This window comes from Cryptomeria japonica, chromosome 5 (genome assembly GCF_030272615.1).
Source record: "Cryptomeria japonica chromosome 5, Sugi_1.0, whole genome shotgun sequence".
Taxonomy (NCBI): Eukaryota; Viridiplantae; Streptophyta; class Pinopsida; order Cupressales; family Cupressaceae; genus Cryptomeria; species Cryptomeria japonica.
Window position 1 is genome coordinate 256,455,727 of NC_081409.1, and position 18,438 is coordinate 256,474,164.

The window sequence follows — 18,438 nt, forward strand, 5'->3', positions numbered from 1 at the left end:
ATGCTTCTATTATGATTACTCTCTATATTGGGGTGTAATTGTTATTTGATTGTGTTTGACTATAGACTCTCATTTTATTTTTTATTGATTGTTCGAAATGGTCTCTTTCTTTGACTTTTTATTAGATTCAAGAGCTTATTTTACATTTAAAATTACAAATACAATCACAATTAAAAACTAAAAAATACAAAAAAATATTAAAAAAAATCACAGTAAAAAACAAAAAATACAATGAAAATAAGGGAGGAAATAGATGTAAGGTGTAGTAGTCAACATCCATATGCCAAGTATACCAAAATTTTTTATTTTTTATATTAAAAATTATAAGTAAACTCAAAATACTTAAAAAATTAAAAGTGAAATGAAACCTATTGAAAAAGTAAATTATCAATTCATAATATTTTTTTTTCATATTACTATTTTAAAAAATAGTTATCTTTCTTATAAACTTACAATTATTTACCTATTTGTATTTTTAGAAGTGAAACAATAATATTACTAATTTTTTATTATATATAAAGTCACTTAATCATATTTTATATATGTTATAATATTATAACTATTCAAATAAATCAAAATAAAAGAGATTAAAAAATCTTATTCATATAACTAAAAAATAATTATTTTTTAAATATATATAGTAAAAACTTACATTTAATATATTTCTTAAAATGACATGTATGTATGTATGTATGTATGTATATGTGTGTGTCTCATATGATTAAAATAAATAAGAATATATATTTTTAAAATATTAAATATATAATTAATAATTATTATTTTTATAATATAAAACTCATATTCATATATTATATTATTGAATATTTTCATATAATATATATATATCTTAAAAATAATTTAATTATATATTATAGATGCTATAATATTATAATTATTAAAATGAATAAAAACCAAATTTTCAAAAATATGAAACATACAATATTTTATGTGAAAGTTTTAAATATATAATTAAAGAATAATTATATTTAATTTACTATTTTCTATATATATCTATCAAAATTAAATAATAATATTATTAACTTTTTATATAATATGCATTTCAAAATCACTTAATTATTTATATAATAATCATTAAAATAAATAAGAATATGCTTTTTAAAATATTAAACATTTAATTTATTATTTAAAAATTTTAAGTATAAAACAAATATTAATATATTATATTTATTACTTCACTAATAAAAGCTTTTAAAAAGAAATTTAAAAAAAAAAATTAAAAAAAATTATTCTCAAACTTGAAAATATATCCCTTCCGTGTTCATAGAAGACAAAAAAAGAAAAAAAGAAAAAAAGTGATAAATAATATAAAGTTCTAAATCTTAAAAGTTAAAAATTAAAATATTTCATTAAGTGCTATCCTTTTGGCACACTAGTCTTTCCTCCGTAAGTGAGCATAGTAAAGTGAAAACTCTCTCGCAACAGTGGAAATAGTGCAACCCGTCACAGAAAACAGGTAGAAATATACGGAAAAGGAAGAAAAAATAAATTCCTTTGATTGATCAGTTCTTTTCATTTTTAAAGAAAAAAAAAAAAAACCCCTATCCTACCAATCAGACAAATCTAAAAGTAGGAAGAAAAATGAAATAAAAAAAAAAAAAAACCCCTATCCTACCAATCAGAAAAATCTAAAAGTAGAAAGAAAAATAAAATTAAAAAATAATTTACCCTAAACTATAAGATAAACTTTAGAATAAATCCTTGACACAGTTTACGAAGCAAAATTAATTGAAAGAGACGAAAACATTAGATAGGCGGGACTAATAATATAACTTTGATTCTTCTTCTGGTCCCATATGACTATCACCCATTCCTTAATGCTCTCTTTTGATACAAAATATTTTTTGGTTGTTAATTTTGTTGTACATCATGAAAGTGACTGCTTGGACACCAATGGGACTCCCAAGCTAAAAGTGCATCCAATAAAAAAGCCCTTAAAAACTACACAAAATCTCAAAGGCGAACACGCGTTAAGAGTCAAACCTGATGTTGAACAGATATATTGGCGAGTCAAATAACATATTTTCAACTCTTTCCCTCTTTGCCAGCAATGTGGAAGATTTGACTATGCGAGCTCTAAATTTTAGAGCGTTTTTCTCTCTTCATTTCCTACTGTCAACGCAGAAGCCCGACTTTCTTTGCTTTGTAATTTCTTAAAGCCGTATTTAGCATGTCCTTAAATTCAAAATCTCAATCGATCCGTTTATTCAATACCATTTATTGTCTGTGGGGCAATTAATTCATCGCGCCCTTCGATCCGACGTGGAATTTGTTCCCTTGATTCAAACTCTGGAGTAAGCAATTTGACCAGTGCAGAATCTTTGGACCGCGTTGTTTTTCAAGGCAGTTTCTGCGATGTTTCGAACCCACGACTTTGGAACGCGCAGCATCCAAATCCCCTGCTCTGAATGCTATATATATTTTGGGAAATTGAGTTGGAGTTGGAGCCGAGCGGATTCGACAGCGCGATCCGCTGGAGGAAATAATGAAGTCTTCCTTGAGGAAATTGCGTGGCTTTTCCAAGCAGAAGAAGGAGACTAGTAACAAGGGCCACGAAGATGCAGAGGCCTTGGCTGAATTCGACGAGCTCAAAACGGCCATGCAGGTACGCAGTTCGAAATTCATGGAATCGTCTCTCTCTTTCTTGTTTCTTTTAATGCAATGCCACTTAATTTTTATCTTGATTATGAAATTAAACATTTTAATAACCTTTATGAGATCAAATTGTCCGTGGCACTGCTGAGCCATAACTGAGATGTAGCGTGCAGAAACAGCAACTTACCGAGGGCTGTCAAATAAAGCTCGCATATAGCCATTTCTTTGTCCAGTTGTGATCTTCTACTATTAATCTTGATCGGACATTCTGCCGTTTTGGTCTAACTCGATCCTTTAAAAAGGATAGCCAAAGTATTAACTGTGGTAAATTTTTCTGTTCTAGCTAATTTGATTCATTTTCATCCTCAATGTGTTATTGCACTTGATTGGGATGCCATTGTTAGCCGGGCAATCGATGATGCAGTGTCACTTTGCCTCCACACTTCCAAGTCTACAAAATATATATATTCTCTTCTCTCTTACCAATATTCTTTGGCCACAGTTATCCAGCATGTATTTTCCAATTTTTTTGCGTTGAAATGCACGAAGTAATAAGGGTATTGGTAAACTGTAAGTTTGGCATCAAAAGGTCAAAATTGCAAGTCGTGACAATAATTTTTACCACTTCTCATTTAGAAAGTATGTGTCAATTAAGCTCAGCCATCTTTATTATACATTGATGGATTACATGGTATGCCTTGCAACGTCAATTTGTCAAATTAAACCTTTATCCCAAAACAAAAGGAACACCATTGGACTGTGGAAGATTGAAATCTTTAATAGTCTGTTCTTTACATTTTGTTTCATTGCCTAAAAAACTTTACATTTTAGTTTTTATGTATTATTTGTAAAGCACCTCCAAAATCCTAAAAATGATATTTGAATTGGAAACAAGCATGGGATGGAGGTGGGGGACCTAGGGGTTGTGATGCTTCCCCTTGGAACACGTTTTGCAAAATCGTAAGCATAGGTCATGCTCGATAGAATGTTTTTGATCATTGTTATATTGTAGTATCATATTCAGAAACTGTTTTGTATCAATTCTATGGACTGGAAATTTGGAATCTTTAATGCTTCATTCTTCATATTTCCTTTCATTGACCCTTGAACATTACTTTTAAATATTATCTATTACTTGTAAACATAAAGAAAAGAATCAATGCTCTTCCTTGATCAATCTCGAAAACAATCTTGTTGCACAGTTTTTATCTAGTCACTTTCGGCATCAATTTAATGAACAATGAAACTTTGAGATCTTCAATGGTTAGTTCTTTACATTTTCCTTTGTTGTATTATAAGCACTTGGTTTTAAGTTAAGCTATTACTTATAAGTTTAAATAATATAACCAATCCTTCTCGAGATTTGTCTTTGATCATTTTTGAATGGGGTTATATGCCACACTTGGAAAATTTGTAAATATAACACATGCTGGAATGTACTATTATACCGCAACTTTGTGTTTTGCTACAGTTACAGCTTACAGGTATCCATATTGTAGTGGAGGAGCATTGAACTTTGGCTATGTTTTTTAGAATCGCTTATGTTACCATTGATCTGGCAAGATTTGGCAATTTCATCGATTTGATGAAAGTTTACAGACCACATATCTCCAAATCCCGGAAGAGGAGTCTAGAAGGTAGACGTGAAACTTCAGAAGTCACAGTGTATAAGATGCAGCAGCCAATCCGGGTTCAATGAACTACCAACAAATGGGTAGACAGACCACACAAACAAAACCAACACAGAAGAAATGGAGGTAATGAAACAAAACAGTTTTCTTAATTTGAAGAACAAAGAAATAAAACATGGGCTGCCTCAATTGTGAAACCCGTTACTTTGTGCTGCCCAACCTGATGAGAAATTTGCAATTTGTGCAAAGACTTTCTACACTTACAATCTACCCAATGCCAACTCAATTACACACTCTCAAAAGTTTTATCCAAAGCCCAATATCCAAACCCCTTTTAATGGCTGTGGATTTGATATACATAATGATAATGCCTGGGCATAGAAGGAAATCTGATCCAACGCACCAGGCTGACCTTAACATGTGGTAGGAGGAAATTTGATCCGATCCAAAGGATAAAGAATCTTCAGTCATTAGTCTGAACTTTCAGTCCATTCCTTATTATCTCTGAATTCTGATAATCTAGATCTGAAAGGTCAGTCAGAATTTCCCCCAAGCAAGCTGGCAAGCTTTCTTTTGTCAAAAGTCACCCTGACAACTTGGCCATTCAATCTAACATTCTGATACCTATGGTTTTCCAAGGTGGCATGCCATTCAGTTGCATGGCATGGGGGACCTATGTGTGGTATTTGCATGAAATTTGTGTGAAGAGAGCTTTTGTGCCAAGCAAGTGTCAAGCACCAAAGTCTGTTTGTGGAATTAAGATTGCACGAAGGCTATGTGCAGCTGTGCAGGATGGAAAGTGCTCCAAAAGGGATTGTGCAAAGACCAACAGAGCCTACATGAAGTGAGAACTATGCTGGTCCACCAAAGTGCCCAACACACACAAACATGGAAAAACAAAATGCTTACATGTGTGCAAGATATGCCCACGCATAGAAGCTAGACACAACAAGAAATATAAGCATGCACAAGTTAAGGTTGCGCACTGAAAGCGAACAAAGCAAGAAATGTTTTTGGGCAATGCAAAATTGTGGCAACCTGTTGTGACCATTTCACACATCGCCCCATTAAAATGGGGACCCCCTCTTTTTGCTCGTTTTGCTCGCCTTTCTCTCCGTTTTTTTAGGGTTTTGGTTTAGTGTGTCAGTTGTTTGGATTAGGGTCAAGCCTTAGGGTTCCCGTTTTGACGTTTTCAGGCCAGAGTCTAGTCCGTCTTGAGAGTTTTTGAGCTTCCTCCCGTAGGATGCAATTTTGAATAGGGTGAATTCGTCAGGTGGTCAAGTGAGTTGGTCTAGGTTCAGTCGGAATTTTGATGCAAAGTCCAAATTTGTCTAAGTGTGAATGATGGAATTTTGTCTGATTGAATGATTTTGACCAAATTTTGAAAATTTTGATGATTGATTCTGGGCATTGGAAAAGTCTTGTTGTTGCCTTGTGAAGTGACTAAACCCTTGAAATCATGATATTTTGGCCTGTGGAAGCAAAATCGCTCCTGTCCCTCAGTGAAGGACCGGAGCTTGTTTTTCAAAATTTTACTGTCCTCGCAGGATCAAGATGATTTTTGGATTAGAAGAGATAAAGGGAGGCATGTTCTCTCTGTTGAATATAATTTGAAGAATTTCACAAGCATGGAAATGTGCTAGGAGCAAAAATCGCTCCTGTCCCTCAGTGAGGGACCGGAGCTTAAAATCCAGCATTGCCTTGTCCTTGCAAGATTTCAACAATTTCGCGATTTGAGGAGAACCAAGGAAGTGCATTTTATCAGTTGAATATAATTTGAAAGCACTAACATGAGGAAAACTTGGCCTAGAAACTAATTCGCTCCTGTCCCTCAGTCAGGGACCAGGGCGAAATTTGATGATAGCTCCCGTCCCTCTCCCAGGGACTAGAGCGATTTTCCTCATAGGGCAAAATTCGAGTGAAGATCAAGTAAGTTTTGAGTTTGAAGCAAGTAAAGGAGGTATAACGAACCTGTTGAAGCCAAATTGAAGATTGAAAGACGCCTGATGAACTCCATATTGGCCTAGGCGCTCCTGTCCCTCAGTCAGGGACCAGAGCGATTTCTTCCTTAGATCAATTTCTTGCCAAGTTAAAACGAACTCCAGGCCAAAGATGAATGAAAGGGGGCACAACAAGTCCATTGAAGATAATTTTGGAAGTTGGCAAAGTGTGATTGAGCTTGAAAATGAAAATTCGCTCCTGTCCCTCAGCCAGGGACCAGGGCGAAATGTTAGTTATCTTGCCTTCCACCCAAATTCAAATCACTCTAAGTCAAGGTGTAAGGTGGCGATGACGTTTTGAGGTGTCTCGACGAAGAATGAAGTTGCAAGGACCGCCAAAGATGAAGGAATTGCACTATATGCTCAAGTTCGCTCCTGTCCCTCAGTCAGGGACCAGAGCAAAATATTCAAATGTGTCCAAATTTAAGTTGCCACTCACATTTTAAGTGTTCGAAAGGGAGTAAAGAGCATCATTTTGAACCTTGAAGACAATTGCAAGTTAATATGATGAAAGATTTATACTATATGCCCAAATTCGCTCCTGTCCCTCAGTCAGGGACCAGAGCGAAATCTCTATAAAGGTTTAAGTTTTGAATGATAATCACGTTTCAAGTGTTCAAGAGGGATCAAAGGACACCGTTTTACATTGTGAAGGCGATTGCAAGTCGATAGGAACAAGGATGAGCCCAGGATACCAAGAATCGCTCCTGTCCCTCTCCCAAGGACCAGGGCGATATTCATTATACTAGCCAATTCTTTCAAAAATCACGCTAAGTCAAGGACGTACAAGGTTGCACAAAGTCTAAGGTGTCTTGAGAGGATGATATGCGAGGGAGTTAAACGTTAAAAGGTGATCAACTAGAGCAAGGAGACAAGATCGCTCCTGTCCCTCAGCCAGGGACCAGGGCGATATTAACTACATCACTCATTTTCTTCCAAAGATCACATCAAAACAAAGATGCATAAGGTTGAAAACGTCATTTGGAAGGCGACAAACAAGAAGTGAACGTCAAAGATCACAAATTTGAGCTAAAAATGGAAGTTCGCTCCTGTCCCTCAGTCAGGGACCAGGGCGATAATGGTCACAAGGGGCATTCGTCTACGAAATCAAGTCAATCAAGTTCAAGATCCTTGTCGAGGATGTCAATCTCAACGTGAAGATGGAGATTTTGAACGTAAAAGGCAAAAGAATCAAGACTAAGATGATAATTCGCTCCTGTCCCTCTCCCAGGGACCAGGGCGATATGGTTTGTACCCTTACCTCTCCAAATTTTGGCGCTAACACATTTTCTTTGAATTTTATTAAATGCTAAAAAATCGATAAAATTTAAATATTTAATTAATAGCATTTAAAATTTGCGCATGAGCATTTATTAATTAATTTTGCCTATTTAAAAAATCGAATTAATTAAAAAACGAAGGCATTTAATTAATTAATTATTATTTTAAATAAAATCAAATTGGAGCGCTTGGATTTAAATTCTTTTATTTTTTACAAAGTCGGCCTGGAGGTAATGGAGGGGGTAAGCGCCTATAAAGGAAGGTGAAAATTTCATTTTCAAATCATCATTTAAACCTTCATTCATATGCGATTTTGGAGAGTAAAGGAGGGGTGCGAATTGTGTTCAAGTGGAGCGAATTTCATCAATTGCAAGGTGCAAATTTCCATTCAAAGGAAGGCGCGAGCTTCATCAAAGGGGAGTGCGAGTTTGATTGGAGTTGAGCGAACCTGCTAAGATCACGTCAAAGACCCCAAAGGTGGCGAATTGCTAAGGTGGACATTCGTTTGAAAAGGATCACGTCGGAATCTTCCAAACATCGATTTTTGCCTAGGCGAATCTCTTTATTTTGCATTTTAGAGTTAGATCTCAAATAAGGTATGGCGATGTAATCCTTTGTTTTAATTTTGAATTTTGATCGTCATTACCTTAAATTTTGAATTTTGAAATTTTGAATTTCAATGGCTCAATCGTTGTTTAGGAAATGATAACTCAAGGACTTATCATGAAGTTTCCTAAAATTAATCTTTGATCTAATCTATGTTATGCATTGCAAAATCTAGTTCTTATTATGAAATGTTGTGTAGGTATTACAATGGCGACCCCGAAGACGGGAGCATCCACCAGTCGTCCAGCTCTCATGAAAGAAGATCAAAAGAACGAGGAACTGGAGACCAAGATCGTGTCTAAGTGGAGCAACATTGGAGATACCAACTTGGGCAACTTCAGTACGAAGAAGTTTCGAGAGGTCCCTTACATTGGCAAGCCATCACCTGTCGCCAGGAGGATAATTGAGAGTGGCATCATTAAGGCGGCCGACTTCCCTCCAGCAGTTCAATGCCATGAGTTGATGATCGAGTGTGCTCGTCATTATGATCCACAGTCCAGAACGATCGTGTCCAAGGAGGGAAACACTTTAGCTTATCTTTCAGAAGAGGCTATAAGTGAGGCTTTCCATCTTCCAGAGCACAGAGATATGGTCTACAAGAGCATAGAAGGAGCCAGGTCCATGTACGAAGATGATCCAGATGCTTGCCTAAGCATCATCAACAAGAATTGGTTACTTAAGAGTCGTCCTCGCCTGAGCAAGATTCCGAACACACCACACAGGATCGACTTCCAGGAGGAGTACAGAGATTTGATAACAATGCTCAACCGAGTCACAGGAGCTCCTCAAGCCTTCTATTTTGAGAAGTGGATGTTCTACTTTATCCAGGTGATAGTTCAGGGAAAAGGAACAATTCATTGGGCTAGGATGATTAGCCATTGCTTGGACGTACAGTTAAGGAGACTCAAGGCTACCAAGTCCTTCCACATGAGTTCATACATCATATATGCCTTGGTCAGGAGCTTTGAGTATGCAGGACTACCTCACAGAGGAGTGATTGGAAGAGGACCTGGCGAGGTCAGAGTTTGTGATTCCTATGTTCACTTGCATCATCCACCAGGAAGTAACTACAAGTTAGTTAATGATACCTTCACGATGAACATCACCAGGACGTTGCAAGGCGGGATTCACAATAGATTATCTCAGGATGCATAGGAACTAGTAAAGAGGTACGGTGCTTGGTTTATCCAATTTCCGAAATTTACTTACATCAGAGTCCATGGATGTCCTTCACCTCCATACATGTTGCCGAGATATCCGACAGACAGAATAGTGTTACTTGAGGTAACAAGACAGTTGGCAGCTTATGCGAAGGCATTCAGACACAGACATGGAAATGGAGTTCCTGTACCTATCATCTTAGGCAATTCAGTTGAGGTATGTCCTAATGCTTTAGCCATGGATGACGCAGAGAAGGAGTTAGCTTTGTATTCTTTTTCATCCTTTGCTTTGAGAGAGAGCTTTGATCCACATGGATATATAGAGGAGACAGTCGGTAGAAAGTTTAAGCATGAGTTTCAGATAGAAGATTTTATGATGAATCTCTTAGACGATCTTGAAGTGAAAAGAAAGATGCATTCTAGATTGCCTTTGGATTTCATCAGGAAATGCAAGATTTACACAGTGGCCGACCAAGCTCAGGACAGTGGCAGACATCTTCAGTCATCCTATGATCGAGAAAGCAAATCAGTAAGGTTAGACTGGAATGAGCCCGAGGTTGTGGATCTAGATGCCTTGATGGCTTCAGTCTTGTCTTGTACTCGCAGATGGGTTGATGTGCAGCATCAGAAGTTGAGAGAGCAGGGCATAGCTATGACTTTCACTTTGGAAGAGAAACCGGCTGAAGGTGGAGCTAGTGTAAGCGAGGGCAATCCTAATCCCAGAAATACAAGTGAGGGCAACCTTCGAAGTGCAAGTGAAGGCAATCTCCATCCAAGAGGCTCAAAGAGGAAAGAAAGACCTGAGAAAAGGGAATCCTCCAAGAAGAAGCAAGAGGCCAACCGAGATCGTTCATCCGGCACATCTTCTCGACAAGAGAAGAGGACATCTGAGATAGAGGAATCCATGGAATCAATGGTACAAAATGATAAAGAAGGACAGGCACCTCGAAGGTCACCAGGTGGATCTCTCCAAGATAATGAGTTGCATGATGATAGGGAAGATAATGAAGTGACATCTCCTCCCAGAGAAGAAGAATTGCTCAAGGAGATACAGGTTAAAGAGACAAGATCCGCCATCCCAGATTGGTTGAAGGAAAGATTAACGAAGGTAATTGTGATCGAGGACGAGGACAATGTAATTGATTTGGAGAGCCTTGTTGGACATTCCCAGGAAGTGATAGAGAAGAGAAAAGCTACCAAGATGTCCAAGATGATTAGAGATGAGACTGGATCCAGAATATTGCAGATAGCTACACCGGCCGTGGACAAGTATGAAGGTGAGATCCTTGCAGAAGAATATGATGTAGAGACATTTGAGCTTGGTCCACTCACAGCCGAGCAGACACTAGATGATGCCACCGATTCGTTTGAGGCATTGAAAGATAAGCTTAGGGAAGAAATGGAGAAAAATAGAAAGCTTGAGAGAGAAGTTGGTGCATGGAGAACATATTTCAGCCATCTCAATCAGCCTTTGGGACGTCAGGATCCAGCAAGATCACCCGTACAGGCACTTCCCCTTCAATCAATTAGTGAGGCAGAGAGATTCAGGAGTTTGGTCCAGCATATGAGCACTTGGATGGACAAATCCCATACAGTTGCCGTAGAATTTGCAACAAGGATGATGAAGACTATTCATAGGGCTATCCAGGTTCTTGAGATCATCCACAACTTGATGATAACAGTAGCTGCTTTTGCTCATACCAAAGAGGTTATCATTCTTGTCTTGCAAGTAATCAGACAAACATCGAGGAAGGTCTTAGCGCAAGAAAAGATCATGGATGGAGGACCTCACAGTTTACTTCAGTGGTCAACCTTACTCCAGATGAAGGAAGTTCTCTTCGAGGACATCAGTACTAGATGTAGCCATGTTGAGGAGGTTATCCACCCGATCCAGGACAAAGTATTTGAGGTACTACGTACCATTCTTGGCAGGAGGATCGAGATTGAGACAGATGTGGATTTGCAGGAATTGGAGGATAGAATCAAGGTTATCTTTTGCAAGGATGCAAATGTTATCACAGATGAGCAACGGGACCGGATGTTTGCTACCATGCTCTTGATTGAGAAAACTAAGGAACTTGAACCTGGTTGGGACGCTGCTCTTCTCCAGGCATTTGATCAGGTCATCCACTTGGAAGAGAGAATGAAGAATCTTCCCGAGATTCCAATTGCTGAGATCGAAGGAATCGTGTCTAGATTCATTGCATATGCTAAAAAGGAGCATTGGAAAGGGAATAAGATTCTAGATGAGAGATTGTTATAGATGACATGGCACCTTAATTGTCATTGGTTTATGTCTCCTAGATTTTCGTGCCAAATTTAATAATTGGCTATGCATTTAATGTTGTGCAATAAAAGGGGAACTTTTGTAATAAAACCCTAATTAGGGTTTAGGTGTCATAATCTTGGCCATTGATCTTCTTTCGATCTGGACCGTTCATTGTAATTGAGGATGCTATTTATACCCTCATTTCTTTCATTTTTTGGTAACTAGAAATTAGAGAGTTAGAAATTATTGATATATTAGAGAGATTAGAGTTTAGAAGCAATTTACTTTGGTAGCAAGATTGAGCTTTGAGAAAGGAATTCAAGCAAATGTTGTACATGATGGCTTTGAGATTAATGAAATATTGAAGTTATGGTGTTTTGTTGCAATTCTTTTGGTTATCTTCATGGTTGTTCATTTACCTTGAATCATTCTCAATCGAAGTAGTGTGCTAATTCGAAGGACAAAGTGTTGGACTTGATCTTTGGTAGGATTCGCTTTCCAAACCACTAGCTTCTTGCTGATTGTAGGAACGCCTTGCGTGGTCGACTGGAGATATTTGAATCGCTTAAATCTTCAATCGTTATTGTATCTTGGATATGTACCTTCGTGGTAGTGTTCTTGATCTTTGATGTATTGAAAAATCATTTGTTACCTTAGAAGATCGCATCAATTTCAATTGAGTTGTTAATTTATGGCAATATTGAAGTTGGTTGAATCTTGCCAAGTCTTGTCCGCATTGAGTCATTCTTAGGGTTAGACTAGATTAGACCTCTTGCAAACCCTATCCTTTTGATATTTTTGAAAAGTTTGTTTAGTTCAAAATCTTCGGCGACGTAAGGCCCCTTGATGACACAGCAATCACAACGACCACTGGTGCTTATCCACACGTAGAGACCCTACTAAAAAGAACATTGGAGTCATCCTAACTGATCCTTCTTGCGATATCTTCAGCAGTTAGCGACTTTATTCAAGAGAGGATAAGATGCCTTTGGGTATTTTATTCTGTGTATGATTGTGTACAAAATGCTTACATGTGTGCAAGATAAGCCCACACATAGAAGCTAGACACAACAAGAAATATAAGCATGCACAAGTTAAGGTTGCGCACTGAAAGCGAACAAAGCAAGAAATGTTTTTGGGCAATGCAAGATTGTGGCAACCTTAGGATGCTCTTGCATCGGTATAAAACACAACTTGTTATATATACATGTCAAAATATATACATCTCTTTGAAGCAAATTGATTTTCTAAAATTTTGCCTGAGAGATTTGTAAGCATAGGTTATGTTAGAATGTGCCCCATAATCGTTAGACCATGCAGCCTCATCACATGTTTGCTAGAGTTATAGGCCACTTTATTGCAATGGGGAAGATTTGAACTTCGGTCATCTTCTTACAAGTGCTCAACATTGCCATTATCCCAATTACTCAAATAAAAATTTGTTAACTTTGTTGATTTGATGAAGCATAACCTTTCTGTCTAAACAAATTGATCTTTTAAGTTTTGAACATAGACCAGGCTTTTACAATTGTCCTACATTCTCCTTGGAGAAAGATTTGGCGATTTAATTGATTTAACAAAATAGAATTCGTACCGAGTCAGATGATCTTTGATTGTTGTTCGCTCCAGATCTGAAGCCTACTTCCCAGATTTGTCCAGCCTAATAAATAATTACATCAACAATATTGTAGTGTCCACAAATCAATCTCATGCATTTCAGGCAATCCGCTTACAACCTCATGATCAATGTGCATTGTAATGTCTCCTTTTTGAAATAGGATTTAATAATAAATAATAATAGCAATAAAATTAAAATATAATATTCTTACTGGCTCTTTCCCCCTACGGTTCTTTCTGAACCAGTTATGTATTTTTCAAATTTTGATTAATACAAGGGTGCTGCCCCTCTGCAGTTATTAATCTATAAAAAAAAATAAAAATAAAAATAAAAATATAATAAAGTTTAATGAATGGTCAAAAGGCATGAAATGAAAAGTTTTGACTCCCTCAAACATGAGATATAAAAGGCAGAAGAGTTTATTTGGAAGGGGATATGGAGGAAGGAAAAAAGAATGGAGCATATGAATCAAGGAAGGATAAATGGAAGAAAAGAGGAATGGGAAATTGTGAAAGCTTGTGACTCTTTCAAAGGGCAGAAATGATGAAGGGCTGTACTCTAAGCTCAAAGGGTAGTAATTGTGAAAGATTGTGATTCTTTCAAAGGGCAGAAATGATGAAGGGTTGTGCTCTTTCAAAGGCTGGTAATTGTGAAAGGATGTGGCTCTTTCAAAGTGCAGAAATGATGAAGGGTTGTACACTTTCAAAGGGCGTTAATTGTTAAAGGTTGTGACACTTGCAAAGGGCAAACATGATGAAGAGGTGTGAGTTCTTCCTCACATTGGAAGATATAAAGGGGAGAAGGTTTCATTTGAGGACATCCAAGGAGATCCATTTGGAAAATAATTTATTATTCTCAAAAGGTAGCAATGGAGGGTGGTGACCCAATTCTTATGAAAGGTGGTGACCCTTTCACCAATAAAGTGTAAAGGAGAAATTATTCCAAGCATTCAAGGATCACTTATCAATCATCACTCACCAATACATCAAATCAGCACTCACTCAATCATCACTCATCACTCTATGAGTTCAACATTCATTCAATCACCATTCACTAATATATCCAATCATCAAATCAAAGGAAATCATTCAATCATCCGTCAAACATCAGTTGGGACTCAAGAAAACAAACTGACAATCAATTCTTCTATCAATTCAATTAGTCTGTATTAATCATTCAAACATCAACTATTCAAGCATCAACCATTCTTTGATCGAATCATTCAAATATCAATCATTGAAGCATCAATTCATTAAGTATCATTTAAGCATCTACTCATCAAATCCTTAAAGAAATGATGATAAAGAGAAATCAAGCAATTGATGATACTCTAGAAAACTCCTTGAGCAATCGGTTTTGAATTTAAGGAAGTGTCTTGCAAATAGGAAGGACGGCTAGCCTTCCGAGTTCATGAGATATCAAGCATGCTACCCCAAAATGGATGGACTAGAAATCCTGCCATGGTCATGGGCCAGGGGATGTTGAGCATCTTATTAAGCATGCTACCCCGAGATGGATGGACTAGAAATCTTGCCATGCTCATGGGTTGGGAGGTGAATGAGTGCTTTTGGGCTTGATCAAGGAGGACAACCAACCTTTAAGGTGGATTGATGGATGGAGTGGACTTGAGATCCTACCATGTTCGTAGGTCAGGAGGCAAATGAGTGCTCCCAAGCTTGAGGGTTTTCTCAAGTACGCCACCCCAAGATGGATGGATGGGGAATTTGCCCATGCTCTTGAATACAAGGACAACCATCCTTGAGATTGTGGTTTGCAAACATTCTCAATGAATTCCTAATATGGTTGACTATAAGGAATATGCTATGATGTATTGATCCTAATGTTAATGATTGTATGATTTTTTGATCAGAGTTTTATTGATCTTCGACAAAACAGTCTGAAGGAGAGTTATTGCAGAAAATCAAGATAAGTTCTATCTTCTAAATTATTCTTACAATTTTAAGTTGAATATTATAATGAAATGTCTTCAGTTTTGATAAAATTAAATTTATAAATATATTGCAATTCTCACATTAAGTTGGAATTGTTGTTTTAGGGAAAAAATCAGGAATATCCCAAGAAGGGACATTACATGCATAGAATTACAAAACAAGAAAAAAGATCAAATATCTGATTGTTAATATTTAAATTCAAAATAGATCGATAATTTAATTTTGAGCTAATACATAGTTTAAACTTCGATCATGACAAAATTATAACAATTAAGTTATGAGCATAAGCCTTCAACCACAAATGCTGCTTCCTATCATAGTCGCTAGATTCTACACCTTTCCTATTATACAAATTATTATTATAGTACCTTCGTTCGGACAATTGTCTAGGTCCTTTAGACAATTAGTAAGCTGCATGACAAAAGCATATATTTCTAGTTCATGAAAATTCTCATTTAGTTTTAAAGACCATTGTATTTCCAATGGATAAGATATAAGATGAAGTTTTAATGAAGCAACGAATAAGATTCTTTTATCTTTGGGAGCTTTGAACTGTTTCTTGTTATATAATCCATTTGTTGCTCTTAGTTATCTAAGAGTGTTGTCCTCATTTTTGTTTTTAAAAATGATGGAAAATTACATAAAATTTTTGTCAAAAAATAAAATTTTTACTCTTTGGCACACTTTTCAAGGTAGAATTTCGCCTTATCCCTGGACTGGGCTAATCCTCAGTCCATCCTCAAATCACGTTTCAAATTTCATTGCATTCTGAGTTCGTTTGCTATGTCATTCCTTCAATTTTGGGTTTTTTCTCCCTGGTAGCAGGTGGGAAATTTTCCTTAAGTTGCAAGTTTTATGTTTTTCCTTTGTTTTAGTGTTGTAGGGAAATTTTTAGTTAATTACAAGTGCACTTTATGAAAAATAGAACTTGTAACTTACTTTTTACTTCCCCCTTGTTGCTTTTTGTCTTTTAAGTCATTGTAGGAACTTTTTAGACATATTACAATAAAATATAAAGTTTAAATTAAACTTGTAATTCTTTTAAAAAGTTACACTTAAATGATTTTAAGTTATGGTAGGGGTTTTTCTCCTCCTTTACAAGTTTTATAAAGTCACTTTAAGTTGTAATAGGGATTTTATTTCCTATCACATGTTTTATTTTTAAGTTTTTTTTGTGACTTGTAAAGGGAATTGTATTTTCCCTTTAGTAGTCTTTTGTTGAGTTGTTTAAAACTTGTAATGGGAGTTTTATTTCCCTATTACAAGTATTTTAAACTTGTTGTTTGCTCTCACAAACCTGATTTTGCCTTATGCATGAAAAAGTGACATTTTTAAACTTGCAAATGGGTTTTAGAAACCTGATTTCATGTGTTCTTTGCAATTTTAAACTTGTCATTCTTCCTCAAAAACCCGACCAGCAATATTGGAGGATTTTGTTGAAGATTTCCAACGATTTTTATGGAGAAATTCGAGGAGGAAGACATTTTGATTTCATGCCTATTTTCATGCATTTTGAAACTCCCTCCATGCCATTTGGATGACATTATCGCTGTTTTTATGGCATGTTAACAGCAAAAACGTGTTTGAAAATACCATGATTTGCCTTTGAAATGTGCCACGAATCCTCTTCCTCCTTAGTCGTTTTTGCGTGTTATACCTAGGCGTGGGGTTTGGATGAAGTTTTGACCAATTCTCATGCCATTTTGATAGCCGTTTTTGCTGCATATGGCGTTTTCTTAAAAACGTGGCTAGGGTTTGAATCTTCTTCTTTTGTCTATAAGAGATTCTTTCTCTTCATGATAGTTGTTAGTTTTGTTTTGCTCTTTCCTAAAATCGGTTTTGTTAGAGATTTTTTCCCTTTGTTCCAAGTTTGCAAAGCAATTTGCAAATTGCATTGTCTTTCCCAATTTTCCCCCTTTACTTGCATTCGGGATTTAAAAACCCGATTGCATGTAAGATGAAAATAGTTTATCTTCCCCTTTGGTTGGAAAATCTTAACCATCTTTTGATGAAACTCCAAGTTTCTAAATTGGAAAATATTCATCCTTTCAAAATCAAGTTTTTAGAACCGGATTACATGTTGAAAGTTCTTCCCATTTTCATAAAGATGATCTTCCCAAAATCTTTTCATTTTCACTCATATTCATTTCCATCAAATGTACATACCATTCCCACCATTTCATCCACTCATTTCACACCTTCATTCATTTTTCCCATTTAAAGTGTTCACTTGCAGTCGGCCATCCATAACCCTAAATTGGTCCAAAATGCACTCAAAAAACACTTGAAAATGAGTTTTAAAGGTCCAATTACAAGTGCAAACTTGTGTTTACCCATTACGTATATGAAGTTGCATGTTTGTTCCCCACAATTGCAAGTTAATGCTCTTGTTTTTCCCACACATGTAATGCAGCTTCCAAAGCCCGAAATTCACTTGTGAGCCCATTTTTGCATCAATTTATCTCTTCCCTTGTCAGTCCGGTTTGCACACATGACCTACCAAATCAATAAATTAAGGCATGGGCCTTATTTTGCAAGCAGATTTCAAGATTGGAGGATGATACAAAGAAGAGATACAACAACAATTCATGGTTGAAAACATAGAATGCTTTCAAGACAAAGATGGTCATAACATGAAAAGAGGAGGGTAGCCCTTTCCCTCTTGAAAAGCTAGTACTACCCCAAGCAAGAAGATAAGGATGCAAGTTCTCATTCCGGTTCAAGATGTCTTTACCAATCCAGAAGACTTCAAGTTCTAGCATCCTGAAGTGACATGAAGATCATCATAGACAAAGGATGATGCAGTTAGAGTCATGTCTTTAGACACATGGAATAGTTTTAGTTATGCATTTGTAATTTTGTTTTGACAAGTTACATGTAAAAAATAACTTTGTAATTGCAAGTTAACTCATTACTTGCACTTTTGTAATTTACATGTAAAGCAACTGCAAGTTGTGTTCAATTAGGACTGTAGTTGGAATAAGTCATAGTTAATTATTGAATAAGTCTTGGTGGTTGAGAGAATTTCTCAAGTTAGTTAGGATCCTCCCACCTTTTTCTCAAGGCTCCTCTCTTATAAATACTGAGGGGGTCTATTGTAATTGATAGCTTTTGGAAGGCAAGCAAAAACTCTGTCAAATTTGCTGCAAAGAAGTCTTTGAGCTTTTATGTGTAAATTGAAGAATTGAAAGGAATAGAAGAAAATTGCTCAAGCTTTGAGTCTTTGTGCTACATTCTTGAGTTTGTGTTCCATATTACCTTTCTTGCAAGTGTTTCTTTGAGAGCTTACTTGAAGCAGTCATCGGTGT

The 18,438-nt window shown here is 36.3% G+C and overlaps 1 protein-coding gene across 3 annotated transcripts in view; it reads left to right on the forward strand.

Annotated features, from left to right (window-relative positions):
* Window positions 1-1,982: 1,982 nt before the first annotated feature.
* The window catches only part of LOC131058395 (uncharacterized protein At2g33490), a 128,466-nt gene continuing 112,010 nt past the window's right edge, over window positions 1,983-18,438 (forward strand). The window contains exons 1-2 of one of the 3 annotated variants that reach the window (XM_057992254.2): window positions 2,491-2,623; window positions 8,331-11,718. In XM_057992254.2, the coding sequence (XP_057848237.2) occupies window positions 9,374-11,554 (2,181 nt within the window). In that variant the 5' untranslated portion in view covers window positions 2,491-2,623; window positions 8,331-9,373 and the 3' untranslated portion in view covers window positions 11,555-11,718. Of the gene's footprint in view, window positions 2,624-8,330; window positions 11,719-18,438 lie in introns of those variants that run through there. The other 2 variants (XM_057992255.2, XM_057992256.2) reach the window with 2 other exon arrangements.